Raw genomic sequence first — 27,016 nt, 5'->3', positions numbered from 1 at the left:
GTGCCAGTGGTTAAAGTGGGGGAATCCCTGTGTGGTACCGGTGGTTACAGTGGGGGAATCCCTCTGTCAGTACCAGTGGTTACAGTGGGGGAATCCCTGTGTGTGCGCCAGTGGTTACAGTGGGGGAATCCCTGTGTGTGCGCCAGTGGTTACAGTGGGGGAATCCCTTCGTGTGTGCCAGTGGTTACAGTGGGGAAATCCCTGTGTGGTACCAGTGGTTACAGTGGGGGAATCCCTCTGTCAGTACCAGTGGTTACAGTGGGGGAATCCCTGTGTGGTACCAGTGGTTACAGTGGGGGAATCCCTGTGTGTGCGCCAGTGGTTACAGTGGGGGAATCCCTGTGTGTGCGCCAGTGGTTACAGTGGGGGAATCCCTTCGTGTGTGCCAGTGGTTACAGTGGGGAAATCCCTGTGTGGTACCAGTGGTTACAGTGGGGGAATCCCTCTGTCAGTACCAGTGGTTACAGTGGGGGAATCCCTGTGTGGTACCAGTGGTTACAGCGGGGAATCCCTCCGTCAGTGCCAGTGGTTACAGTGGGGGAATCCCTGCGTGTGTGCCAGTGGTTACAGTGGGGGAATCCCTGCGTGTGTGCCAGTGGTTACAGTGGGGCAATCCCTAGGAGTGTGACAATATTTATAGTGGATATCTCTGAGAGTGTGTCACTGTTTACGGTGGAGGAATCGCTGCGAGTGTGCCAGTATTCACAGTGGGAGAACCCTGTATGTGTGCCAGTGTTTACAGTGGGAGAAGTCCCTAGGAGTATGACAGTTTTTTCCAGTGGGTAACCTCTGGGAGTGTGACAATACTTACAGTGGGAATCTCTGAGAGGGTGTCACTCTTTACTGTGGGGAATTGCTGGGAATGTTTCACTATGTGGAGGTGGTCTCTGGAAATGTGTCCACATTTACAAGGCTGCATTTTCAGGGGCTTCTCTGGAAAAGGATTATTAATTTTCTGTGGTCATCTCTCTCTGGATAACCATCCTTTCAATCTAATTCCAAATTCATACACTGTCTAATAAATCTCTGAGAAAATGCACAACCCAGAGTCGCTGGTGTTGTGTGACATACTGCCCTCCAGTGTTCAAGTTGCTAATTACTATTCTAGTTCCTTTTTGAGATATTGATCCATGAAAATGCTCTGAAAATATAACGTTCTCGGTGGATCAATGGGGCAACAGCATTATCATCTCCAACAATTGATTGCTTTTCTTCCTAAATGCCTGTAAATGTGACAACCTCCTGGGAACATGGTAACAGGAGCTCATTAAGACTCCAGAACTTGTTGCCATTCAATTACAGCACGGCTGAATTCGTGTCTCAACCCATTTTTTTCCACCATGCCTCCTTAACCCTTAACCTTCTTCCCAAAAACCTATTCGCCTCCCTTTTAAAATTTTCACTCACCAGCCCCTCCTTCTCCCCTCAATGTCTGTGATATTTTCCAAGCGGAGGGAACTCCAGGCTTCTCCTTTGTGTGAAGAAGAGTTCCCCCAGTGGCCTGGCCCACATTATAAAGTCTGTCCCCAACCCCTGATTTGGACTCCCCTATCAAAGGGTCATTTCTCAACCTCCACCCTTTAATCACCATTAACCCCTCTGCTAGATTCAGAACACAGAACAGTACAGCACATGCCCTTCGGCCCACAATGTCTGCACCCAACTTGTTGCCAAATTAAGCTAAATCCCTTCTGCCTGCACATAACCCATATCCCTCCTTACCCTGAATATTCACACGCCTATCTAAAAGCCTCTTAAATGCACTATCGTATCTGCTTTCACCACTATCCTTGGCAGCCTGTTCCAGGCACCTGTGTAAACAAAACTTGCCCCACACATCTTTAAACTTTCCCAAAATCTCCAAAGATATCTCCAAATCTGAAAGCTCCACAGAAGCCCAATCCCTCCAATCTGCCAGTCCACAAGGAGTCAGCTGATGTTCCTGGTTGAAGAACACCAGGGCAGCACCTCATGGGGTGACCACCAGGTCAACCAGGGTCCCATCCATGGGTCAAAATGCTGGAACACCTTCACCATTCAGGCACCAATTTCTTGACAGGCGGTCAGGGATGGCGAACAAGTGAATTGTTTTGGAGTTGTTTAGGAGACTCCTGGAATAAAACATTGAGGAGGCTAGAACTGTTAAGATGTTTGAAGGCACTCTTGATGTGAGAGGTGTCTCCCAGTGTCATTATTGAGTTAATCTCACTCCCATGTAATTTTATGGCTCAGTAGAGAGGGATTGGCACAGTGGCACAGCTGGTAGAGCTGCTGACTCACAGCGCCAGAGACCCGGGTTCGATCCTCTCCTTGGGCGCTGACTGTGTGGCGTTTGCACGTTCTCCCTGTGATGGTGTGGGTGTTCCAGTTTCCTCCCGCATCCAAAAGACGTGCAGGCTGGTAGGTTAACTGGCCGCTGTAAATTGCCCCTGGTGTGTAGGTGATTGATGGAATCTGAGGGGAATTGAAGGCAGTGTGGGGAGAATAAAATGAGCTAAGTTGGCAAAAACCAGCTGCTGGAGGAACTCATTGGGTCAGGCAGCATCTGTGGAGGCAAAGGGATAGTAGGCATTTTGGATTGAGACCCTGCATCAGGGCTTCATCTGCAGTCTCTTGTGTCTCCTCTGGGTTAAGTTAGGTTAGTGTATATGGATGCATGGTGGTCAGCATGGACTTGGTGGGCCGAAGGGCCTATGCTGTGACCCTAAGAGCTCGGCAACTGTGCAGAAGGTGGATGAGATGCTGCATGTGCCTTACGTCGTTGCCTCTCCACAGGACCTCCTCCCTGGTCATCTTCAGGGCTGGCAGAGAAGTGCCCCAGAATTACAACAGGTAAACTCAAATTGATGGATATTAAAACAGCCTTTTGTGCAAGATATGCCAATAACAACTAGAGGGTCTTCTCCTTGATGTCCACCCACCTGGGGAGAAATTGGTGGCTGTGTGAGAGAGAGTAGGTCACAGGGAAATACGTGGGGGAATGATACTGGTGGGGTTGCTCTTGGAATCAGCATAGATTCAGAGGGCAGAAAGGCCTCCCTCTACGTTGTAAGGAAGTATGAGAAATGAAGCAAAAAAAACCCTGCAGATGCTGGAAATCTAAAGCAAAACAGAAAAAGAGCCGGAAATACTCAGCAGGTCTGGCAGCATCTGTGGAGAGAGAAACAGAGCTAATGTTTCAGTTTAATGAGCAGTTCTGATGACGGATCACTGACCCAAAACATTGACCCTGTTTCTCTCTCCACAGACGCTGCTGGGTGTTTCAGCCTTTTTTGTTCTGGTTTCAAGCTCTGATTGGGACCGAGGAGGGAGCTGCGGTGGATGGGGAGTACTGCAGGTTGCAACACACACGCTAAGAAATTCGATCTCACAGCACCTTCTTTTCCACATCTGACGTGACATCTCTAGAGCGGAAAGTGATTGTGACCAGTTCTAATTTAAAGTGCAGCAGTCCAGAAATTCAGCCAGACATTTCTGATTATCTCCTGCACTGACATTGAATTTTCTACATCACCTGGACATAGGGTGATAAAACCATAAAACACAGGAGCAGAATTAGGCCATTCGGCCCATCGAGTCTGCTCTGCCATTCACTCATGGCTGATTTTTTTCAACCCCATTCTCTTGCCTTATCCCCGTAACCCTCAAACCCCTTACCAATCGAGAACCTATCAATCTCTGCCTTAAGTACAACAATGACTTGGCCTCCACAGCCCTCCGTGGCAATGAATTCCACAGATTCACCACCCTCTGGCTGAAGAAATTCCTCCTCATCTCTGTTCTAAAGGGACTTCCCTTTCTTCTGAGACTGCGCCCTCAGATCCTAACATGATCCCAATGTTGTTCCCCACATTGTCCCAGGAAGTTTTTTATGGCTCCCTTTGACTTGTGGTCGATCCACTTAAAGTGAGCCTCCTTGAGCAGGTGTGGGAATCCAGCCCTTTCCCTGGCCTGTCTCCCTGTCAAGCACATCCCCCAACCCCCCCCCCACCACAACCTCCTGGTAGCTCCACCAGCCTCTAGGCTCTGGACCTTGGCCCTGATCATGTACCACCATCGTCAGCCCACTCCCTCTAACCACTCCCCAAGCCCCAGTTGGATCTCTGACCCCTCCCTCAGTGTCCCGATTGAAATTCCATCTATCCCCCGCCCACCCCAAGGACCGATCACTGGTCAGACTCGACGGGCCGAATGGCCTAATTCAGCTCCTATCTCTTATCCACAGTTCCATTTAGCTGAAAAATTTAAAATGACCACATTCTATATTTTTTTTATTTTTCTTATTTCGTTACAACATAGAAGACTATTTGTCCCTTCAAGTCCATGCCAGTTTATAGACCAATTCCATCGTCCACCCCAACTGATGTTCCCTGTCATCTGCTCTCCACACTAGCACCCACTCCACCTACACACTAGTTGCAACTTACAGTGGCCGAATAACCTACCAACCTGCACGTCTTTGGGACGTGGGAGGGAACCGGAGCACCAGACAGTCACAGGGAGAACGTGCAAACTCCGCACAGGCAGCACTGGAGGTCAGGATCAAACCCGGGTCACCGGAGCTGTGAGGCAGCGACTCTTCCCACTGCATCACTCTGCTTTCCTATTCCATCACTGACATTAAACCAACTCAAGATATTCAAGTGAAAGCATCCATTGGCAAGGATATAAAACTGCTGGAAGTCCCGAGAATGCAGAGGTCTTTAAACACAGTCTGTATAAAAGCATCATCCACTCCAAAATTATCATCTCCTAGGAGAATGAAAGAGTTCAAGAAGTGATCTGGAGGGTTCAGAGTGATCTGGTGAAAGTGAAGGGAGTAAGTGGAGCAGGATGTGTTACAGCTATAATCAGTTGATCACAATGATGCCTTAGCAGAACACCTGCAAGTGTGAGTAACCCAAGTCAGGGGGCATCAGCGTCCTGACTTTAAGCTTTACAATGAACCTGAATATCAAGGACACACAACAAACATTGACGTTGGCTTGGGTGACAAGGAAGAACATGCCAATAAATCCAAACAATCATTCTGGAGGAAACCAGGGTAAGTGAAGGGAAAGCCTTTATGCCTTGATCCGATTTCATGGATTCAAGTCACACAAAGAGAACAAGGTGATGGACACTGCAAGTTCCTCCCGGTTGGTAAGGAGGAGCAAGGACCCGTTACTACTCATGTTCCACCCAGATGAAAAAATCTAGCAAGTATTCCTGCTGCCGTGGCAACAGAGCTTCTTCATTGTGGTGATGGGGTCCTGGCGGTAGATGGGGAGCGCTGCGGGTTGCAAGACGCGCGCTAAGAAATTCAGTCACGCAGCACCTTCTTTTCCATGTCTGACGTGACGTCTCCAGAGCGGAAAGTGATTGGGACCTGTTAGGGGGGGAGTTCCAGGATTTAGACACGGCAATGATGAAGGAACAGCGATATTGGTATACTATTGTCCCATGAACCGTGGTACAGTGAAAAACTTGTCTTGCATACCATTCATACAGGTCAATTCATTACACAGTGCATTGAGGTAGTTCAAGGTAAAACAATAACAGAATGCAGAATAAAGTGTTACAGTTACAGAGGAAGTGCAGTCCAGGTAGACGATAAGGTGCAAGGTCATAATGAAGTAGATTGTGAGGTCAAGAGTCCATCTTGTCGTACTAGGGAATATATTTTCACGTCAGGATGATGCACGGAGAGGAACCTGCAGGAGCAGGTGGTGTTCCCTTGCCCTATGTCCTCCTTGGTGATGGGGGTTGGGGGTTTGGGAGAAGCTGTCGGCCAGCAACTGCAGTGCGTTTTCTAGATGCAGAGATACAGAGAAAGGGAGAGGAGAGAGATCCTTATTTATTCATGAGCTGTGTATGTTATTGTCCATCACTCGGGCATTTCAGAGGACAACCACGTTGGGCCTTGAATCACTCATGGGCCAACTGAATGAGGAGGAACCAGGCAAGTCTGTGTGACAATCCGCTGGTTTTAGAGTCCACAACTTTTAATTCCAGGTCTAATTTACTCACTTGAATTTAAAGCCTCCAGCTACTGCAATGAGAGAAAGAAAGGAGAGAGAGCCCAGAGATAGAGAAATCCAGAGACACAATGGGGAGGGAGAGACTGTGATAGGTGAAACAGATAGGGAGGGAGAGAACTATTTCTGTCTTCTCTTTTGCACAGTCATTCAGAAACCCGTAGAACCGGTGTAAGTGGGTGCTTGATGGTCAGCATGGTAGGCTGAAGGCCCTGTGCTCTATGATTCTGTGGCTTGCGCTGGGCTGTCAGCCAGAATTCCTCACACAACTTCAGAATGTAACTTGAACCTGCAACAGTTTGGTTTGGAGGCAAGGCTGTATGCCCAACCGTCCTCAGAACCCCTCCAGTGTTGGCCATTGATGATTTAACCAGAAGACAAGGCTGATGTTTGTTGCCAGGGCTGTGATGTGATTGAATTCTTCGTAGAGTGATGGCTTGGGGCAGCTTCAATAAGACAAAGTAAAAGACTAAAGCAACATCAGGACTGCATCTTGGAGGTGAAGAGGACTTGTGACTGTCTGGACAATCTGGCTTCTATTATAGGAACAATAATCTGTACTGTACTTCGGTGAAATTTTAGACACATGTTAAATATGTCCTTTTGTTTCACAGAGGTCAGCCAAGAATGAACAATCCTCAGGACAGTTCCTGGGCCAGCCACAAGGCGGGGCTGTTTCACCTGCCTCTCAACATACATTCCTGTCATGTTTAGGTCGGTTTATTTTTGTATGTTCATTAATCTTCTGGGGAGGGAACGTCTTTCCATACCTTGAACTTTCTAGCTTCTCCTGCCATCTGAATGTGGAACACACCAATGACAGGCAGGGAGCTGACTTCGCTCCTCACCCCTCAGCCCACCTCCCAAATCCCCTCCACCTCCACAGAGCAATTCAATCCAATGTGTGTGTGTTTATGGGTATGTGAGCGTGTGTGTGCGAGGCTGTGTGTGAGTGTGTTTGTGTGTCTATGTGTGTCTGTCTCTGTGTTTGTATGTGTGTATGTGTGTGTGTGTGTGAGAGAGGCTGTGTGTGTGTCTGTGTGTACGAGTGTGTGTGTGTAAATGTGCATATGCGTTCGGGGGACTGTATGTATTGGGAGCACACATGCATGTGTGTATCCATGTCAGTATGAATATGATGTACATGTGTGTGCCTGTATGTGTGCATGAGCATGAATTTTGTGTGTGCGTATGTGTGTGTGTGAGAGAGACCCACACACGGAGAGAGCGCGATCGGCCCTGCACAGTCTCTGACTGCACTTGAGCAAATACACTGGGGTGATACATATACTCTCAGCCGTATCAGTATTCCGTCATTGACACACACAACCAGGTGAGTGAAGTGACCAGCGTGAAGCCGTCTCACTCAGATCCCACGGTGGAAACAGAGATTCTGTTTTCATGGTTTCTGTTCTCTCTCTCCCTTTTCTCCTTCTCAACCTGTCCCTTTCTCTCTCTCTCTCTCACTCCTCCCCCCTTCTCTCTATCGTCCCTTCCCCCCCCCCCCCCTTATCGTTTGCAGTTCTGGTTGCCCTATTACAGGAAGGATGTGGAGGCTTTTGAGGCTTTGGAGAGGGTGCAGAAGAGATTTACCAGGGTGCTGCCTGGATTAGAGGGTATTATCTAACTTGGGTTGTTTTCTCTGGTGTCGGAGGTGGAGGGGAGACCTGATAGAAATGTATAAAATTATGAGAGGCATAGCAGGGTAGACAGTCAGAATCTTTTTCCCAGGGTAGAAATGTCAAATACTACAGGGCATGGCTTCAAGGTGAGAGGGGGGAAGTTTAAAGGAGCAGGCACGGTAGTGTAACGGTTAGCGTAATGCTATTACAGCGCCAGCAACCCGGGTTCCATTCCGGCTGCTGTCTGTAAGGAGTTTGTACGTTCTCCCCGTGACTGCGTGGGTTTCCTCTGGGTGCTCCGGTTTCCTCCCACGTTCCAAGTTGCGGGCATGCTATGCTGGCGCCGAAAGTGTGGCAACACTTGCAGGCTGCCTCCAGAACACTCAACGCAAAAGATGTACTTCACTGTGTGTTTCCATGTACATGTGACTAATAAAGGTATCTTATCTTATCTTCAAGGAGATGTACTGGGCAAGTTTTACACAGCGAATAGTGGATGCCTGGAACATCGTATCAGGGTTAGTGGTGGAAGCAGATAAGATAGTGACATTTAAGAGGCTCTTAGCCACAAAAATCTGCAGGGAATTGAGGGATATGGACCATGTGCAGGCAGAAGAGATTGGTATTGGTAAATTGGTTTATTATTGTCACTTGTACTGAGCTACAGTGAAAAACTTGTCTTGCACGCCGATCGTACAGGTCAATTCATTACACAGTGCATTGAGCTAGTACAGAGTGCATTGAGGTAGTACAGGGTAAAAACAATAACAGAATACAGAGTAAAGTGTCACAGCTACAGGGAAGTGCATTGCAGGTAGACAATAAGGTGCAAAGTCAAACAAGGTAGATTATGAGGTCAAGAGTCCATCTCATCGTATAAGGGAACCGTTCAATAGTCTTATCACAGTGGGATAGAAGCTGTCCTTGAGCCTGGTGGTACGTGCCCTCAGGCTCCTGTATCTTCTGCCTGATGGGAGAGGAGAGAAGAGAGAATGACCCGGGTGGGTGGGGTCTTTGATTACACTGGCTGCTTCACCAAGACAGAGTCCATGGAGGGGAGGCTGGTTTCTGTGATGTGCTGGGCTGTGTCCACAACTCTCTGCAGTTTCTTGCACTTTTTAATTTGGAATCATGTTTGGCACAGACATAATGGGCTGAATGGCCTGTCGCTGTGCTGTACTGTTCTGTGTTCTCTATTCTCCCTCCCTCTCTCTCTATCTCTCCCTCACACACATGCACACACTATCTGTCTGCTTTTCTCTTTCTCCTTCTCTTTCTATCTCTTCCTGTATATTTCTGCTCTCTCATAGAACAACACAGCACAATACAGGCCCTTCGGCCCACCATGTTGTGCCGACCTTTAAACCACACCTAAGACTATCTAACCCCTTCCTCCCACATATCCCCCTATTTTAAATTCCTCCATATGCTTATCTAACAATCTCTTGAACTTGACCAACGTATCTGCCTCCACCACTACCCCAGGTAGCGCATTCCATGCACCTACCTCTCTCTGGGTGAAAAGCCTCCCTCTGATATCTCCCTTGAACTTCCCACCCATTACCTTAAAGCCATGCCCTCTTGTATTGAGCATTGGTGCCCTGGGAAAGAGGTGCTGGCCATCCACTCTATCTATTCCTCTTTTAATATTTTGTACGCCTCTATCATGTCTCCCCTCATCCTCCTTCTCTCAAAAGAGTAAAGCCCTAGCTCCTTTAGTCTCTCCTCATAATCCATACTCTCCAATCCAGGCAGCATCCTGGTAAATCTCCTCCGCACCCTTTCCAATGCTTCCACATCCTTCCTATAATGAGGCGACCAGAACTGGACACAGTGCTCCAAGTGTGGTCTAACCAGAGTTTTGTGGAGCTGCATCATTACCTCACGGCTCTTAAACTCGATCCCACGACTTATGAAAGCTAACATCCCATAACTACCCTATCCACCTGTGAGGCAACTTTCAGTGATCTGTGGATATGAACCCCCAGATCCCTCTGCTCCTCCACACTACCCAGAATCCTGCCATTAACCTTGTACTTCGCCTTGGAGTTTGTCCTTCCAAAGTGTACCACCTCACACTTCTCTGGATTGAACTCCATCTGCCACTTCTCAGCTCAGCTCTGCATCCTATCAATATCCCTCTGCAAGCTTCGACAGTCCTCCACACTATCCACAACACCACCGACCTTTGTGTCGTCTGCAAACTTGCTAACCCACCCTTCTACCCCCTCATCCAAGTCATTAATAAATATCACAAAAAGTAGAGGTCCCAGAACCAATCCTTGTGGGATACCGTGAGTCACAGCCCTCCAGTCCGAATGCACTCCCTCCACCACAACCCTCTGCTTTCTACAGGCAAACCAATTCTGAATCCACACGGCCAAGCCTCCCTGGATGCCATGCCCTCTGACCTTCTGAAGAAGCCTACCATGTGGAACCTTGTCAAACGCCTTACTAAAGTCCATGTAGACCACATCTACTGCACTACCCTCATCAATCTCCCTGGTCACCTCCTCAAAGAACCCTTTCAGGCTTGTGAGACATGATCTTCCCTTCACAAAGCCATGCTGGCTGTCCCTAATCAGTCCATGATTCTCTAAATGCTCATAGATCCTATCTCTTAGAATCCTTTCCAACAGCTTGCCCACCACAGACGTAAGGCTCACTGGTCTGTAATTCCCTGGATTATCCCTACTACCTTTTCTGAATAAGGGGACAACATTTGCCACCCTCCAATCCTCTGGTACCATTCCCGTGGACGACGAGGACTCAAAGGTCCTAGCCAACTCGCCCTCTTTCTCTCTGTCCTTCTCTTCCCCCGTCTCTCTATTTCTCAGTCTCTGTATACCTGTCTCCTTGTCTCTCCTCTTTCTCCCTCCCACTCTGCATATCTCTCTTTCCACCCCATTGGTAGCTCTGGTACCCAGTGTTGGTTCTTCAGACTGCTTGAAGCTTCAGTCAGGAAAATCGTTGACGAAATGAAGACCCCCATCAATGCCCCAACAGCATCTACAACTGACTCATTTGGGCACATCTCCAAGCCGAGATGTCCTGAAGCAGTGTTGAATTCAGAAAAACAAGTCTTACTCAGGCTCTGCACTCATCTCCAATACTTCTGACCCGCACATTAATCTTCTGCAAGTTCTGCTGAGTTTTCGGTTTTTGCTTCACTTTCTGAGGACCTGCTTCAGCTTACCCAGTTGGATTTGAAACTCAGTAACAAGCAAACTAATTTACAAAGCTGATGATTCATGAAGGGAATAAATTCAATTTAGTTGGGCTCTGTAGCATTGTCTCCGGTCATTGCTCATTCCGCATTCACATTATTCAAATTCCTGACAGCCCTTTGTCCTCCACAGTTCCTCGATCCATTGATTCCCTGCCTTGCTTTAATATTTCTGGATGCAACTGTTCCCTGTTTCCCGGGGATCTTCCTGTGCTACAAACAATCTGCTGGAGGAACTCAGTGGGTCGAGGCAACATCTGTGCGGTGCAGGCAGACAATAAGGTGCCACGACAAGGTAGATAGTGAGGTCGAGAGTCCATCTTTATCATCCAAGATGTGGGACGGGCGTGTGACTGTGAACAGGAAGGCAGTTCTCCCAGGACGGGAATCACGGACATAGATTCGCAGGTGAACTCAAACATTGATGTTGAAGAAGGAAGACTACAGTGACTCCGCGATCAAGTGGCTGCCTGATGAGAGCATCACCCGCTGACGTAGGGGTGGATCCTAATGCTGATTGGGAAACCAATCTAACACCCTCTTCCGGCAGATTACCTGCTCTAACCAACCAGCTCCATCAGGATGGCGGCAGCGACGAGCGCCTCGGGAGGAGGACACGGGATCTGAAACACTGTCAGGGTGGTAGTGAAGGACCTCAGCGAGGGGAACCCCTTCATCAGGGACCTCTTCATCAAGAAGGTCCGAATGGAGTGCTGCAAATTTGAGGTGAAGGATATCTCCTGCCTCCAGGACTTCCCAGGTAACGGGTACTTTGACGTTACCTTCAAGCACCCGGCGGGATGGCAGAAGCTGCTGCAGGACTTTCGGGAGAGGGGGAGTGAGGCTCCGTTGTCACTGCTGAAGGTGCAGCTGCTCTTCACCCTCCCCACCAGAAGGAGTGTGAGATAACAGTGCACATGTTCAACCCACATCTGCCCGTTGTGGATGTCCTCACCTTCCCAGCTTGTTACATCGAGGGAGCGGGAAGCTGTGTGGACGTCAAGTACCTGTTTGGGATCTGGACCAGCAAGCGCCAGGTGAAGGTCGAGCTAAGGGTGGATGCTAACGGTGCCGTCATCCACCCTCCCTCAGGGTTGGCCCTTGGAGGGAACCGCGGGTACATGGTGTATGCAGGACAACCCAGACCGTGCCATAACTGCAACAAGTCCGGACACATGGCAGCCCAATGCAGTGCAGTCATCTGCAAGAACTGCAGGCAGGAAGGTCACCAGACCCAGGACTGCAGGGGAAGCAAACACTCCAGCCTGTGTGGGGAGGCAGGCCATGTCTACAAGGCCTGCCCAAAACGTCCTGTACCTACGCACAGGCAATAAGAAAGGAGCTGGCACCAACAACCTCCAGAGGAATGCTGACACACCCCCTACCAGTGCAGAGGCCCCAGCAAAGACTGAGACCAGGGCTGAGGAAAATCCAACTGCCAAACCCCAGCCACAAACCCCCCAGGCCCCTCCCCAAGAGGAGGAGTCAATGGAGGAGGGGAGGGCAGAGGGACAAGGAGGGGAATGGCAGGTGGTGAAAAGGAAGAAGTCCCAGAAGGCACCACCCAAGAGACGACGGGCCGCGGAGGGTAAAAGTAACGGGAAGGAAAGGGCGATGCCACAGACAGACGCCAGCAACCTCTCCTCGTCGGAGGGTGAAGCCAATATGGGAAACCATCGACACAGGCAGAAGAAACGCCAAACTGGAGGGGAAAGGGAGGAGGAGAGGCCACAGACAAATACAGGTGGGGAAGAAGTTCAGTCTGCTGCCCTCCAGCTCCAGGAGCAGCACAACATCCGGCGCATCCCAGCTCCGGGAGATGCAGGGTACAGAACAAACAGAGCCAGAGGGCAGAACAGGAACAGAGACTAATCTCCCCCCAGTGACACCACCAGCATCGCCACACCCTGGGGAGGACCATTCCCAGTACCTGAGCCCAAGCACAGTGCTGTAGTTCACCAAGGCTGTCGGCATGAGGGCTCAGGCTGATTGACAATGGACAGCATTTGTGATCCCTGAACTTAAATAACTATGGAGATAAATCTGGCATCCGGAACGTGCGCAGTGTGAAGTGCACTGTGCGATGTGTGAACACCCTGCAGTACCTGGCCAAGGTCAAGGCTGATGTAACCTTTTTACAGGAGTGTGGGCTGCCTCACCTCCGTAACTATCGGAGGTGGTCGCGATGGTGGCCCCAGGGATTGTCTGTGGTTGGGGGGTAATGATAGTTGTGCATCTGGCCTGGGGATTCTTCTGTGGGGAGGTAACTTCTCACTCACTGAAGTCAAAGAGGTGGTGGTGGTGGGGAGGTGGGGGGTGGCTCCTCGTGGCTGATGTAAAGTACCGTAACAATCCACTCTGGCTCATTAATGTGTACACCTCGCCTGTGCGGAGCGAGTGGCTGGCTGTCCTCCAGCAGCTCCCACCGCTGCTGGCAGCATCCCTACCAGTTGTTCTGGCCAGTGCGGCTGGACAATCGAGCAGTGCCGACAGGAGACTGGGCAGCAGCTCCAGACTCCTGATGGGAATGGTTAAAGATGCAAAGCTGTGCGACGCCTTAAGCACCCCTGCAGGCGGAGCACAGCCGCAACACACTTGGACCGGAATGGACATATCAATACGGTCCCGGATAGACTTCCTCTTCACATCGAAGGCAGTCACGGTCAGATCCACCGACGTCACGCCGGTGTTATTCTCTGACCACTGTTCCTTCAAGCCTCCTGTCACCTACAGGAGGACATGAAGGCAGGCAGGGGGACATGGAAGTTGAACGTCAAGCTGCTGATCCCACAGAACATCAAGGAACTAAAGAGGGATGACACAAGTTGGAGAACTGTGAAGCCCCTCTTTGACTCCTCGATTCACTGGTGGGAGGCAAGCAAGGAGAACATCAAGAGGTTCTTCATCCTCAAAGGTGTTCACAAAGCAAGACAGAGTCAGAGGGAACTGCGCCAACTCCAGACAGACTTGCAGCAACTTCTCCTTCTGCAGTCGAGGGGAGTGGATGTGAGAGAGGAACTCTGAGATCATATTCAAATCCAGGATGTGGAGCAGGATGAGATGTGCTTGCGCTTCTTCTTCTGAAAGGTTCACAGGGAGAGCTCTGTGATCCACAGCCTTGAGGAAGAGGACAGCTCAGTAACATCCTCACAGACAGACATACTGAGGATCTGTAGATCCTTCTATGCCAGTCTGTATGACGGTAAGACCACAGACAGCACAGCCTCCCAAAACTTCCTGTCCTTTATCACAGAGGTACTAGATGACAGCAAGCAGGAGGGCCTGGATCAGCCACTGTCCCTGGAGGAGTTGACTGGCTCCATCCGTTCCCTTGGCATGAATAAAACTCCCAGAAGCGACGGCTTACCAGCAAAGTTGTACTTGAGATCCGTGTACAGCAGTTGGATCCAATTTCCAATTCCCTCCCCAAAACCCATTTTGGGGAGCACATCCATCATGTACATGTGTGATATCCTGTTGAAGGCCTTCTCCTGGTCGAAGCTGACCAGCCAGGCATCCACCCCTCTGTCCTGCACATAGGCGATGGTATCCCTGGGCAGCACAAGGCTGTCAGAGATTTTCCTGCCAGGTACAGCACAGGTTTGGTCCGGGTGGATCATCTGTCCCAGAGCAGACTTGACCCTGTTGGCGATGGCCTTGGACAGGATTTTATAATCCACATTCAACAATGAAATGGGTCTCCAATTTCTGATGTCCTCCATCCCCCCCTTCTGCTTGTCAATGAGGGTAATGATGCCCTTCCCTCATGGACTCTGACATGCTGCCAGCCAGAAGCATAGCGTTGTACACTTCCAGCAGCTCTGGGCCCATCCAGGCAGTGGAGGCACACAAGTCAAAACCTCCCTGTACACAGACGATGTCGCCATCTTCCGCTCAGACCCAAGGTCAGTTCACAGATTGATCAGCATCTGCGACCAGTTTGAGTTGGCATCGGGGGCCAGAGTCAACCGCAGGAAGAGCGAGGCCATGCTCTTCGATAACTGGCCCGACCGATCCAATGTCCCCTTCACCATCAGGTCTGACTGCCTGAATGTGCTGGGGATCTGGTTCGGAGGGGCTGAGGCATGTAACAAGAATTGGCTGGAGTGGATTGGGAAGGTCAAGCAAGCACTGGGTTTGTGGAAATGGTGTTCTCTCTCAATAACTGGGAAGAACTTGGTCATCAGGTGCGATGCCCTCTCAGGGCTGCTGTACCTGGCGCAGGTGTGGCCTGTTCCTCACTTCTCTGTCTCGGCAATCACCCGGGATGTCTTCCAGTTTATTTGGGGGTCCAAGATGGAGCGAGTCCGATGGGTCACGCTGTGCGTTAGCTGAGAATGGGGGCAAAAGTGTACCCAATGTTGCCCTCATCCTGATGACCACCTTCGTGTGTGGCTGTATCAGCCGGTGTGTGGACCCCAAGTACGTGGGCACCAAGCATCACTACATGCTGAGGTTCTTCCTGTCCCCAGTGTTGTGGAGGATGGACCCGGCCCCTCTACCACCCAACGCCCCAGTCAGCTGGACGTTGACGCACTACCTGTCCTTTGTGGAAGAGTTCTTCCAAATAAACACTTTTGACCACAAGTCCATCAGGCAGTGGTCAGTGCAGAATATACTGCAGACACTGTGGGATGCTGTGGACACTGTGGACTCTGTGGGTTTGCTCCTGGTGCAGATGGTCCAAACCATCTGACAGAACGCCTCATTGCCAGATTTGATTAACAAGCACCAAGACCTCACTTGGCTGGCGGTGAGAGGTGCCCTCCCAGTCAGAGATTTCCTCTACAGACAACACATCACCCCCAACACATGCTGCCCTCGGGAAGGCTGCGGTGGGGAGGAGATGGTCACCCACCTCGTTGCAGACTGTGGGTTTGCCCAGAGGGTGTGGAGACAGACGCGAGGGTCCGTGCCCCTCTTCATCCCCAGCAGCTGCGTGACAGAGGACTCTCCGATCTCCAGGCTGTTCCCGGGGACACACACCGAGGCAGACATCAAGTGCTGCTGGGAAGGTCATCAACTCGGTGAAGGACGCCCTTTGCCCTGCCCGAAACTCGGTCTCCCAGCACGGTGAGATGTCCATAAGGGAACACTGCTGACTGGCACAGTCCAGGCTGCAGGAGTCCGTGCTGAGGGACGCACTGACGTTCGGGGCAGCCAATGCCAAGGGTCTGTGGGGAAGGACCACAGTCTGGGCTCCTTCCGCTACGCACATGGAGGGGCAGAGTCGGGTGGGGAAGCCCCTTGAACAATGAAAGGGGGATCACCTCAGCCACGTGGTGTGGCAAGGGTGCTACGTTTGTGTGTCTTTTTTCTCTCTCCTTAAGCTTTACACTACTGAATGTAACAACCATGAATGTTAAGCTTTTGTATTTTGCACTGTGTTCTTTTGTGTACATTTTTATCATTATTATGAATAAAATTTATTTTTGAAATAATAAAAGCTCATCTCACTGCCCTCCTGTGAGGTGGAGAGTCACTGTTGTTACCTGCTTCTACCTTCTACCCAAGGATAAAAATGTCAAATACTAGAGGTCATGCATTGAAGGTGAGAGGGGGAAAGTTTAAAGGGGACGTGTGGGGCAAATTTTTTACACATAGAGTGGTGGGTGCCTGGAATGGGCTGCCAGGGGTGGCGGTGGAGGCAGATACAATAGTGGTGTTTAAGAGGCTTTTAGATAGACACATGAACATGCAGGGATGGAGGGAGATGGATCACGTGCAGGCAGAAGAGATTTAGTTCAATTTGGCATCATGATCGGCACAGACGTGGGCTGAAGGGCCTGTTCCTGTGCTGTGCTGTACTATGTTCTACAGCAGTCAACTTGAGCACAGGAAGAGCAAGGAGGCAATAACCAGATCACCTGTTTGAGCAATGATCCAATGAATGATAAATCCTGAACTCACCCGCACATTTTTTTCAAATATTACCAGTGAAACTTTAAATCCAGCTGAGAGAAGAGACATAGTCATAGAGACAGGCCCTTGCACACACAGAGTCTGTGTCAACCATCAAGCACGTTTAACATCTGAGAGGTGAGCTTTTGATCTTACTTCTGGGTCTCCCCACTGAATCACGTGGAGGTTATACAACCAGTTCAGTAAAGTTGGGAGAAATTGCAAAAAAGCTGAGGAAGGCAAGCCCTTCGATGACTGACTGGCAGAGCACTTGTTCAGGCAGATCTTGGCATCCAGTTGCATATCTTACAATATAAAAAAAGTGTCATTTCATAGAATGTGTAAGTTTATATAAACAGTCAATGGGTCTGTTAATGCTTCAGGGGTGGAACATGAGACACCCATTGTTTAAAGAACTCAGCCACCAAGTCTAATTCCTTGGGCCCAAGACTGGAACTTGTGAAGGCGTTGGCTGGTCAAAGTCAAAGTCGAGTTTATTGTCACATGCACAAGTCCATGTGTGCACAGGTGCAATGAAAAACTTACTTGCAGCAGCATCACGGGCACAGAGCATCAGATAAGCAGCATTCACAAGAAAAACATAAATTATGCACAATTTTTACAAGAAAGACCACAATGAGAACAAAAAAACAAAGTCCATTATAGTGCAAAGTGCTCAAAGTGTGGCCAAACTGTAGTGTCTCTTGTGTCTGCAGCTACTCGAGCTGAATCTTTGTTTGGAATATACAACATAATCTCTTACAACCGTGGATGTATGGCACAGGAACAAGTTGGTAAACCTCTGGAGTTCTCTACCCCAGAGAGCTGTGGAGGCTGGATCACTGGGGGGGGCACAAAGAGGAAATAGAACATAGAACATAACAGCACAGTACAGGCCCTTCGGCCACAACGTTGTGCCGACATTTTATCCTGCTCTAAGATCTATCTTACCCTTCCCTCCCACATAGCCCTCCATTTTTCTATCATTCATGTGGCTAGCTAAGAGTCTCTTAAATATCCCTAATGTATCTGCCTCCACCACCTCTGCAGGCAGTGCGTTCCACACACAATAGGATACAATACCAGAGCAGTTATTGAACTCGTAATCCAAAGGCCAGGACTAATGAATTCAGCCAGAGAAATTAATTAAAATCTGGAATAAAAAACTAGAATCAGTAATAGTGAACTTTGTGTTGACTTCTAAATGCCTTCTGAAATGGCCCAACAGGGGACTCTTGAATTCACAGTCCACCTTGCTATCACCCTACACCCCGTCTGCCCGTACTGCACCCCTCCTGCAACCGCAACACCCCACCCTGCACCCTCTCACTGCTCGACCTTGCACTACCTCGAAATAGATAATTTTTTTGCAAGATCAGGGAATTGAGGGTAATGGGGAACTGGCAGAGAAGAGATCTGGGGCAGATCAGCCATGTTGAATACAGGACAGGTTCGCGCAGCTGAATGCTCTTCTTATGTTCTTATTTATTCCAACTACCCCACATTGATGCTTCTCTACTCAACCCTCCTGCCAAATTTCCTCATCTGAATCTATCCGTGTACCCAACCCATCCGCATAGATGTTAACTGCTGCGACCACTAGAGACTTCTTGACCTGCTGAGCATTTTCAGCTTTTATTTCTATTGCAACAATTGCAATGCATTTTTGTTTGCTTTTGTATTTTTTCAGCATCAGAATTATATTCCCCCCTCTCCTACAAGTCTGTGTGTGCGTGTCCGCGCGGCAAAACACTGCCAAACGCCTTTTCACCGTCCACTGCACAACTTTAAATTGCAAATGCTGTGTTGGGAAGACATTCCACAACCAACCTACATGACACTGGGCACAGGATACAAGGACTGAAACTTTAAGAATGCTTTTACAAAACGCACTATTGATAAAACTAAAATATACTTGAACAATACAGAGTACTAAACTTAAATAAAGGCAAAAAAATAAAGCAAACGATCATTTCTTATTTGCATTTTGCTTATAAACTGCACCGCACAACAAATATGTCAATTAACCAGTTTTCACAAAGAGCCCGCCCTTCGCCTCTCTCATTGGTGGAAGGGGTGCCAATTAAAATGCGCTGCCGGCCTCCTCGGAGTTGATTGGGTAATATCGCATGCCATTCAGGGTGAGGCCCGCCCCATTGCTGCCTTGACCGGGGTGCGGGGCAGCTGAAGAACGGCGCGGCGCGTGGCACCCTGGGAGCTGTAGTTTCACAGGCGCCTCAGTGGTCGCGACAGGGCTGGACTGGACTACAGGTCCCAGCAGGCGCTGCGCAGCCGGGCTCCCATGTAACAGCTGAGAGCCCCGGGGCGCTGTGACAAGCCGCAGCCAGAACGGAACCCTTGTTTATTTCAACGCGGAAGTAGTGGCCTTTTAAATCTTTTTGTGGGGTGCCGGGGATAAATCTTCTTGGAAATAATGCAATGCAAAAGAATAAAAGAGAGGGCAATAAAATAAGATCCCATATGCGGGGGGAAAGGTTGCACGGCTCCTTCAGGCTGGAGACGGGGCGAGCAGCACAAGCCTTTCATTAAAGCAGCCCCCAGGACTCAATGGCCAGCCCGGTGCATGGATGCACAAGTCGGGATTTTCTGCAATGGAGCCAGCGGCGATGAATTGCACCGGGTCCCCTGCTGCAGAGGCGGCCTCTTGCAATGGGGACCCTCGGAGGCAACCCCGGCAGCAGGCTGTCCCCGGCTTCTGGACGGCGGTGTTCGACTACGAGTCGACGGCGGACGAGGAGCTGACCCTGCGCCGGGGTGACCTGGTCGAGCTGCTGTCACAGGACTCCACCGTGTCCGGGGACGAGGGCTGGTGGACGGGCAAGATCAAGGACAAGGTGGGCATTTTCCCCAGCAACTACGTGAGTACCCGGGCGCAGCTCAGCCGGGACTACCCCTCGCCTCCGGTGATCGACTTCAGCGAGTTGCTTCTGGAGGAGATTATCGGCGTCGGGGGCTTCGGCAAGGTGTACAAGGGGCTCTGGAGGAACGACGAGGTGGCGGTGAAAGCGGCCAGGCAAGACCCGGACGAGGACATCAGCGTGACCGCAGACAACGTCCGCAAGGAAGCTCGGCTATTCGGCATGCTGAGGCACCCCAACATCATCCTCCTGAAAGGAGTGTGCCTGAAGGAGCCCAACCTGTGCCTGGTGATGGAGTATGCCCGAGGTGGAGCCTTAAACCGGGCGCTGTCTGGTAGGAAGGTGCCTCCTCACGTCTTGGTCAACTGGGCAGTGCAGATTGCAAGAGGCATGAACTACCTCCACAACGAAGCAGTGGTCCCGGTGATTCACCGGGATCTTAAATCCAGCAACAGTAAGTACTGGCTGCAAAACTGCACCCAATGAGTGAACCTAGCATGTTAGTTGTGGAGGTGAAAGGTACCGGGGGTCAACAGGCCAGCTAACGCCAGTGGTGGATTCACACGTGCACCGGCTTGGCAGAAAGTCTTTTCGGTTTTGGTTTATTATTGTCACATGTACCGAGATACAGTGAAAGGCTTTTGTTTGCGTGCCGTCCAGACGGATCATTCCATGCCCAAGTACATGGAGATAGTAAAAAGAAAAGCAGAGAGTACAGTGCAGGTAGACAGATAAAGTGCAAGGGCCACAACGAGGTAGGTTGGGACATCAAGAGTTCATCTTTAAGGTATGAGAGATCCCTTCAAGAGTCTGATAAGTGAGATAGCCCTTGAGCCTGGTGGAACGTGTCCTCAAGCTTTTGTATCTTCTGCCTGATAGGAGAAGAGGGAATGACCCAGATGGGAGGGGTCCTTAATCCCCAGGCAGCAGGAAGTGTAGATTGGAGTCTATGTAGGTTTTCCTCGGGGGGGGGCGGGGAATTAAAGCAAGGTGGAAAATCCTGAGCCAGTCAGGCAGCATCTGTGAAGAGAAAACTCAGACTGCGTGGTTCACGTCCGTCCTGAAGCATTAGGTCTGTTTCTCCCTGCACAGAGGCTGCTGAGAACTTCTAGCGGTTTTTATTTCAGCTTTCCAACATCTGCAGTTTTTTTTTTGCGTTTCGAGGTGTTGTGCGGTAGGACAAGGTGGGAGAGATTGGATGGCAAAGGGGAAAGAAAACATGGGCCCGGGGTGGTCTGAGTGGGAACAGCAGAATCATCGTCTAAAATTAAACTTGTAAATCCCAAGGTCCTGATCTTCATCCCGGAGTTGTGAAGTGAGGTAGCTGCAGGGCTGGTGAAACCTGAAACAACAGATGAAATGCTGGAGGAATTCAAATGGTCAGGCAGCATCTACTGAGGGAGATGGACTGTCGGCATTTCAGGTTGAGATACTTCATCTGGACTGAAAGTTAGAGGGCAGCGAGCCGGTATAAAGAGGTGGAGTCAGAGCTGGCAGGTGATAGGTGGATCCAGGTGAGGAAGGGCGATAGGCAGGTTGGGGAGGGAGGAGTGGAGGTGGTGACAGAGGCTGGGAGGTGGAGGTACACAGGGCTGCAGGTGGGGGGATCTGATAGAGGAAGGTGGAGCATGGAACCCAAATAAGGGAGGTGGGGCAGGCAGATGGGAACAGTGGGGGTGGGGGAAGAGGGAGAGTGGATCCAGTGGGGGGGAGAGTGTGGCTGATGGACAGATGGAGTGGGTGGGGGAGGGGAAAGAAACAGGGTGATGGGGGACTGGGGTGGGTGATGGGGGACTGGGTAGATCAAGGGGATGGGGAGAGTGGTGGGAGCAGGTTACCTGAAACTGGAGAACTCGCTGTTCATGCAGTTGAATTGTAGACATGTTCTGGTTATTGTCTTCCAAAATTCTATAGATTGTGGATTTTTTTCCTTTGGTTTGGAGGGCAGCAACCACAACCCTGCTGTTCACTAAAAGAGGCTACACAAGTGGATAAGGAGACGTGTGACGTGCTTTCCTTCATTGGTGGGGGTGTTGAACGTAAGAATAAGGAAGCCACGCTGCAGCTGTATAAAACTTTAGTCAGACCGCACTCAGAGTATTGTGTGCAGTTCTGGTTGCCTCCGTTACAGGAAGGATGTGCAGGCTTTGGAGAGGGTGCAGAAGAGGTTCACCAGGATGCTGCCTGGATTAGAGGGCATGAGCTATAAGGAGAGGTTGGACAAACCAGGGTTGTTTTCTCTGGAGCGTCGGAGGCTGAGGGGAGACCTGATGGAGGTTTTTAAAAGTATGAGAGGCGTAGATAGGGCAGACAGTCAGAATAATCTCCCCTGGGTAGAAATGTCAAACACCAGACAACATGCATTTATGGTGAGAGGGGGAAAGTTTAAAGGAGATGTGTGGGGCAAATTTTTTACGCAGAGTATGGTAGGTGCCTGGAATGGGTTACCAGGGGTAGTAGTGGAAGCAGGCAGTCTGCTGGAGTTTAAGAGGCTTTTAGATAGACACATGAATATGGAGGGATATGGATGATACACAGGAGGAGGACACTTAGTGTAAATTGGTACAACATTGTGGGCCGAATGGCCTGTCCAGTGCTGTACTGTTCTATGTTCTATTTAAGAAAAAAAGGAAAAAAAACTGGGGAAACTAGCAACCTGTTAGTCTAATGTCAATAGTAGAGGGATGGTGGAATCTGTAATGATGTAATAACAGAGCACCTCAACTTAAAGCACTAAGCAGAGTCAACATGGGTTTATTACAGGAAATTGTGTTTGACTAATCCACTGGAGTTCTTTGACAATGTGATGAGTAGAATAGATAAAGGGGATGTTTGGATTTTGGAAGACTTTTGATAAGGTCAGACACAGGAAGTTGGTCAACAATGTTCTTGGAGTTGATGGTAATTTACTGACATGGATTGAGAAGTTGTTGTCAGGCAGGGCACAGAGTGGGAATGGGACTACGCAGGGATCAGTGGTTGGGGCCCCAGCTATTTATGATCTGCATCCATTGAATTGGAAGGATTGAACAGGAAGGAGGGTGTAAGGGGATTGCACAAACTGAGTGAATGGGCAAGAACATGGCAGGTGCAATGTGAACAAAAGGAAAAACAGAGTATTTTTAAATGGTGAGAGATTGGGTAATGTTGATGTTCAAAGGGGTCTGGATGTCCTTGTACACAAATCGCCCAAAGCCAACATGCTGGTGAAGCAAATGATAGACTGACTCCTTGTAGTTTTATGTACAGGAGGAAAGATGTCCTCTCAGTTCTACAGGGCTGTGCAGCGACTGCAGGATTGTGCACAGTGCTGGTCACCCTATCTATGAAGGGATCCACTTGCCAGAGTGGGAGTGTGGGGAAGATTCACCAGGCGGGGCCCCAGGGAGTTTGGGTTTGCTGAACAAGGATAGATTGAGTAGGCTAGGCCTGTATTATCTGCAGTTTGGAAGAATGAGAGAAGATCTCATTGAGACTTGCAACGTCCTTATGGGGCTGAGCAGGCCGGATTTGTGATGTTTCCCCCAGCTAGGGAGTTTAGAACCGGGAGTCTCAGAATACCGATCGGCCAATTAGGAAAGAGTTGAGGAATTTCTTCACCCAGAGGGTGGTGAACCTTTGGAACTCTCATCCCTGGAGAGCTGTGAGGTGTCAGTTATTAATCCAAAACAGATCAGTAAGTTTCTGGATATTACAGGAGTTGGGGATGTGAGAATATTGCAGGAGAACAGCATTGAGGTGGAAGATCAGCCACGGTCCTGATGAACGGTGGAGCAGGCTCGGCTGGCCTGCTGCTGCTCCTGTTTCTCGTGTTGGTTGTTGAACGCCACACTCCGTAAGGCTGCAAAGTGTCCAGTCAGAAGCTGACGGGTGGTTCCCTGATCTTGTGTGACAGTATAGGAAGTCGAGGTTGGATGGGGATGGTCATTGTAAGTAACGGGGAGCCCCATGCCACACCTGTAGGCTGCAGCCACCCATTCTGCATTTGGTTTTCCTCGGTGGTGGAGACCACAGTGGGAGCAGCGGACGCTGTGTAGCAGCTTGAAAGAATTGAACAACAGAGGAAAGGCCTTTCACTTCACCTTGTCCATGCCGACCCTGATGACTGTCTGTGCTAATCCCGTTTTCCTGCACTAGGTCTGTTTGCCCTGTGCCTCTCCTATCCAAATACCTGTCCAAAGGTGTTCCAAACATTGTAATTGTATCTGCTTCCACCATCTCGGGCAGTTAGTTCCAGATAACCACCACCCTCTGTGTGGGAGAACTTGCCTCTCAGATAAATTTCTCCCCTCTCACCTTAAACCTCATGTTCTAGCCTCCCCTGCCCTGGGGAACAGACTCTGACCATCTCCGTCCCTCATAATTTTATAAACCTCTGTGTTGTGGTTTTCCTTTCCATTAAATCGGTTTGGGCTGTGGTGTTGGGAGTTGGCCAGCACTGAGTGAGTCCTGAATTCAACAGAGTGGTTTGCGAGGGTCTCATCAGAGGCACAGAGAGTCGATGATGTGTAGAATAGCAGTGGGCAGGAATGCCAACTGCCTCCATTGTTTCTAGGTACACTCATGGCAATTCCTGGACTAGCAAGAACGTAGCACAATAGGAGCAGGAGTAGGCCCCACCATTCAATATGATCGTGGCTGAGGCCTCAACTCCTCTTCTGTGCCAGTTCCCCACAGCCCTTATTTCCTGATCTTTCAAAAATGTATCTACTTCCTCTTTAAGTACCCCCAGTGATCAACCCTCCAAAGCAGATTAACCCAGAGGCTTGGACTAACGAACCAGGGTTCAAATCTCACCATGGCTGCTATAATTAAGAAGAATTAATTATAATTAATGGCGACCATGAAACTACCAGATTGTCTCAAACCCATTTATTCTGCAGTGATCCTTTAGAGAAGGAAATCTCTCCTTTCCTGGTGTGGCTTATATGTGACTCCAGACCCACCAACATGGGTGACTCTTATGTGGCTTGGCAAGCCACTCAGTTCGTGGGTAACTGGGGATGGCCAGTAGGCGTGGGCTCTATCAGTGATACCCAGATCCTCAAAACTGAATTTTAAAATGAAACCCTCTTGAGTTTGTGTTTGCTGGAGCTGGTCTCATTATCACAGGTAATTTTGTGGAGAGACAGAAGGGACTGGGGTGGTTCTACTAAAGAGCTGTGGAATTTCACGGGAGATTTAATAGAAGCGATTTGTATGGGGCGAATCTGTGATAAGAGGACATCAGGTTCTGATAATTGGTCAGAGACAGTATGGGAGAAGGAGAAATGTTTTTATGAAACGTTTTCAGAACACATGTCCCGAAAGGGGCACTGTGAGCGGATTCAGTCATGATTCTGCAGAAGGAGTTGAGGTTCTAATTTAAAGCATCTGGCAGGCACACAGTGGGTCCAATGGCCTCTTCCTCTGCTGTAGGATTTTTTGAAATGTTTTGAACTGCTTTGCCTACGGCGTTTGAAGGCAACTCTTTGCTTTCCTCGCTCCTGTTGTCCTTCTCCCTCTCTCCTTGGTCAAGGGGAAGACTACAGACCTGCCATCAGACCCGGCCAAAGCCACGTGTCCACTGATGCCCTCACAGCCCCACTGTGGCAAAACATCTGGTCTTTGCTGAGCTGTTTGTTTGGGGCCATGAAATAAGCCCGTTCCTAGGGTTTTGGAGCTGCTATGAATTTATTCACAGCTGAAACTCTAGGTTTCTGGTGTCCAGGAGCTCAGACAGTCAGACAAGTGATTCCAGGCTGAAAACCCAACCCTAGTTTGATTCTTTGTGCTTCTTTGATGGTGACAAACTTCCTGTGTGTGGAATGTAAACGGCAATTTGAGCTTTAGAATTAGAAAGCAATTGATGGGATGTGTGGAAACGTTCCCTGATTCTGGGAATGTCGGGACATGATATGGGAGCCAAGCCATTGAGAGTCACAGAGAGAGACAACAAGGAAAGGCCCTTCAGCCCACTGAGTCCGTGCCGACCATCGAGCACCCATATACACTCATCCCCTTTTTGTATTCTTCCCCCTTTCTCACCGACAATGCACAGGAGACGGGTGACCTGATGGACGGGTGAGAGCACATAGTCCTCCCCAAGGAGGGGGAGCTAAAAACAGAGGGTATAGGTTTGAGATCAGAGGCGAGAGAGTTAAAAGGGACATCAGGGCCAGCTTCTTCACACAAAGGGTGGTGCGTATTTGGAATGAGCTGCCAGAAATAGCGGTTGAGGTGGGCACATTAGTAACATTTAAAAGCCATCTAGATAAGTCCATGGATAGGAGAGGTTTAGAGGACCATGGGCCAAACATGGGCAGATGGGACTAGCTCGCTGGGCAACAGTCGGCATGGATGAGTTGGGCCGAAGGGCCTGTTTCCGTGCTGTATGACTCTATAGCTCTGACTATGACTCTTTAACTGCTTATGAAGCAGTCAGTTGATTGAAGTAAGTTTAAGTCTGAGAGTGATGGATTTTTACCAGACAAGCATATGAGATGTGAAGTTGAGATGTGGATCAGCCTGGATCTCAGTGGATTATTGGACAGGTTCAAAGGGCTGAATGGCCTCCTGTTTGTGTTGGAGGAGTAAATGCAGGAGGCTGAAGAGAATGGCTTCACCATTTGTTCATCCACAGCCCGGTGACACGGAGACCTGAGAAACTCCTGCTGCTGGAATCTGGAGCAACACACAAAGTGCTGGAGGACCTCAGTGGGTCAGGCAGCGTCCGTGGAGAGAGATGGACAGTTGATGTTTCGGGCCGAGACCCTTCGTCGGGATTGGAAAGGAAGAGGGCAGAAGCCGAAATAGAAGGGTGGGAGGGGGAGGAGTACGAGCTGGCGGGTGATAGGTGAATCCAGGTGAGGGGGGAAGGTAGGTGGGGGAGGGAGCTTCTTGTATCATCCCTGCTGCTTTCCCCTCCCACCCCTCACCTGGATTCGCCGATCACCCGCCAGCTCGTGTTCCTCTCCCTCCCCTGACCTTTTTATTCTGGCTTCCTTTCCAGTCCTGATGAAGGGTCTCGGCCCGAAACGTAAACTGTCCGACTCCCTCCACAGATGCTGAGTTCCTCCAGCATTTTGTGTCTGTTGCTTCAGAAGAAATGGATCAGTTCCACACCCACCGGACGCTGGGAATGTCCGACTTTATTCCACATCTTTCTCGGGGAATTTAACCAGCACCGTGGCACAGTGGGCAGAGTCGCTGCCTCTCAGCTCTTGACCTCCGCCGTTGTCTGTGTGGAGTTGGTACGTTCTTCCTGACCGCATGCGTTGCCTTCCTCCAGATGCTCCAGTTTCCTCCCACATCCCAAAGACGTGCAGGATGGTAGGTTAACTGGCCACAGTAAATTGCCCCCAGTGTGTGGGTGATGGGTAGAATCTGGGG

General features: G+C 49.8%; 1 protein-coding gene across 1 annotated transcript in view; it reads left to right on the top strand.

Moving 5' to 3' along the window:
* The first annotated feature begins 19,100 nt into the window (after positions 1–19,100).
* The window catches only part of map3k10 (mitogen-activated protein kinase kinase kinase 10), a 66,340-nt gene continuing 58,424 nt past the window's right edge, over positions 19,101–27,016 (top strand). The window contains exon 1 of the mRNA XM_052044384.1: positions 19,101–20,099. Within this exon, the coding sequence (XP_051900344.1) occupies positions 19,355–20,099 (745 nt within the window). The 5' untranslated portion in view covers positions 19,101–19,354. The remainder of the gene's footprint in view (positions 20,100–27,016) is intronic.

This window comes from Pristis pectinata, chromosome 35 (assembly GCF_009764475.1).
Source record: "Pristis pectinata isolate sPriPec2 chromosome 35, sPriPec2.1.pri, whole genome shotgun sequence".
Lineage (NCBI taxonomy): Eukaryota > Metazoa > Chordata > Chondrichthyes > Rhinopristiformes > Pristidae > Pristis > Pristis pectinata.
This window is presented reverse-complemented; position numbering and strand designations above follow the sequence as displayed.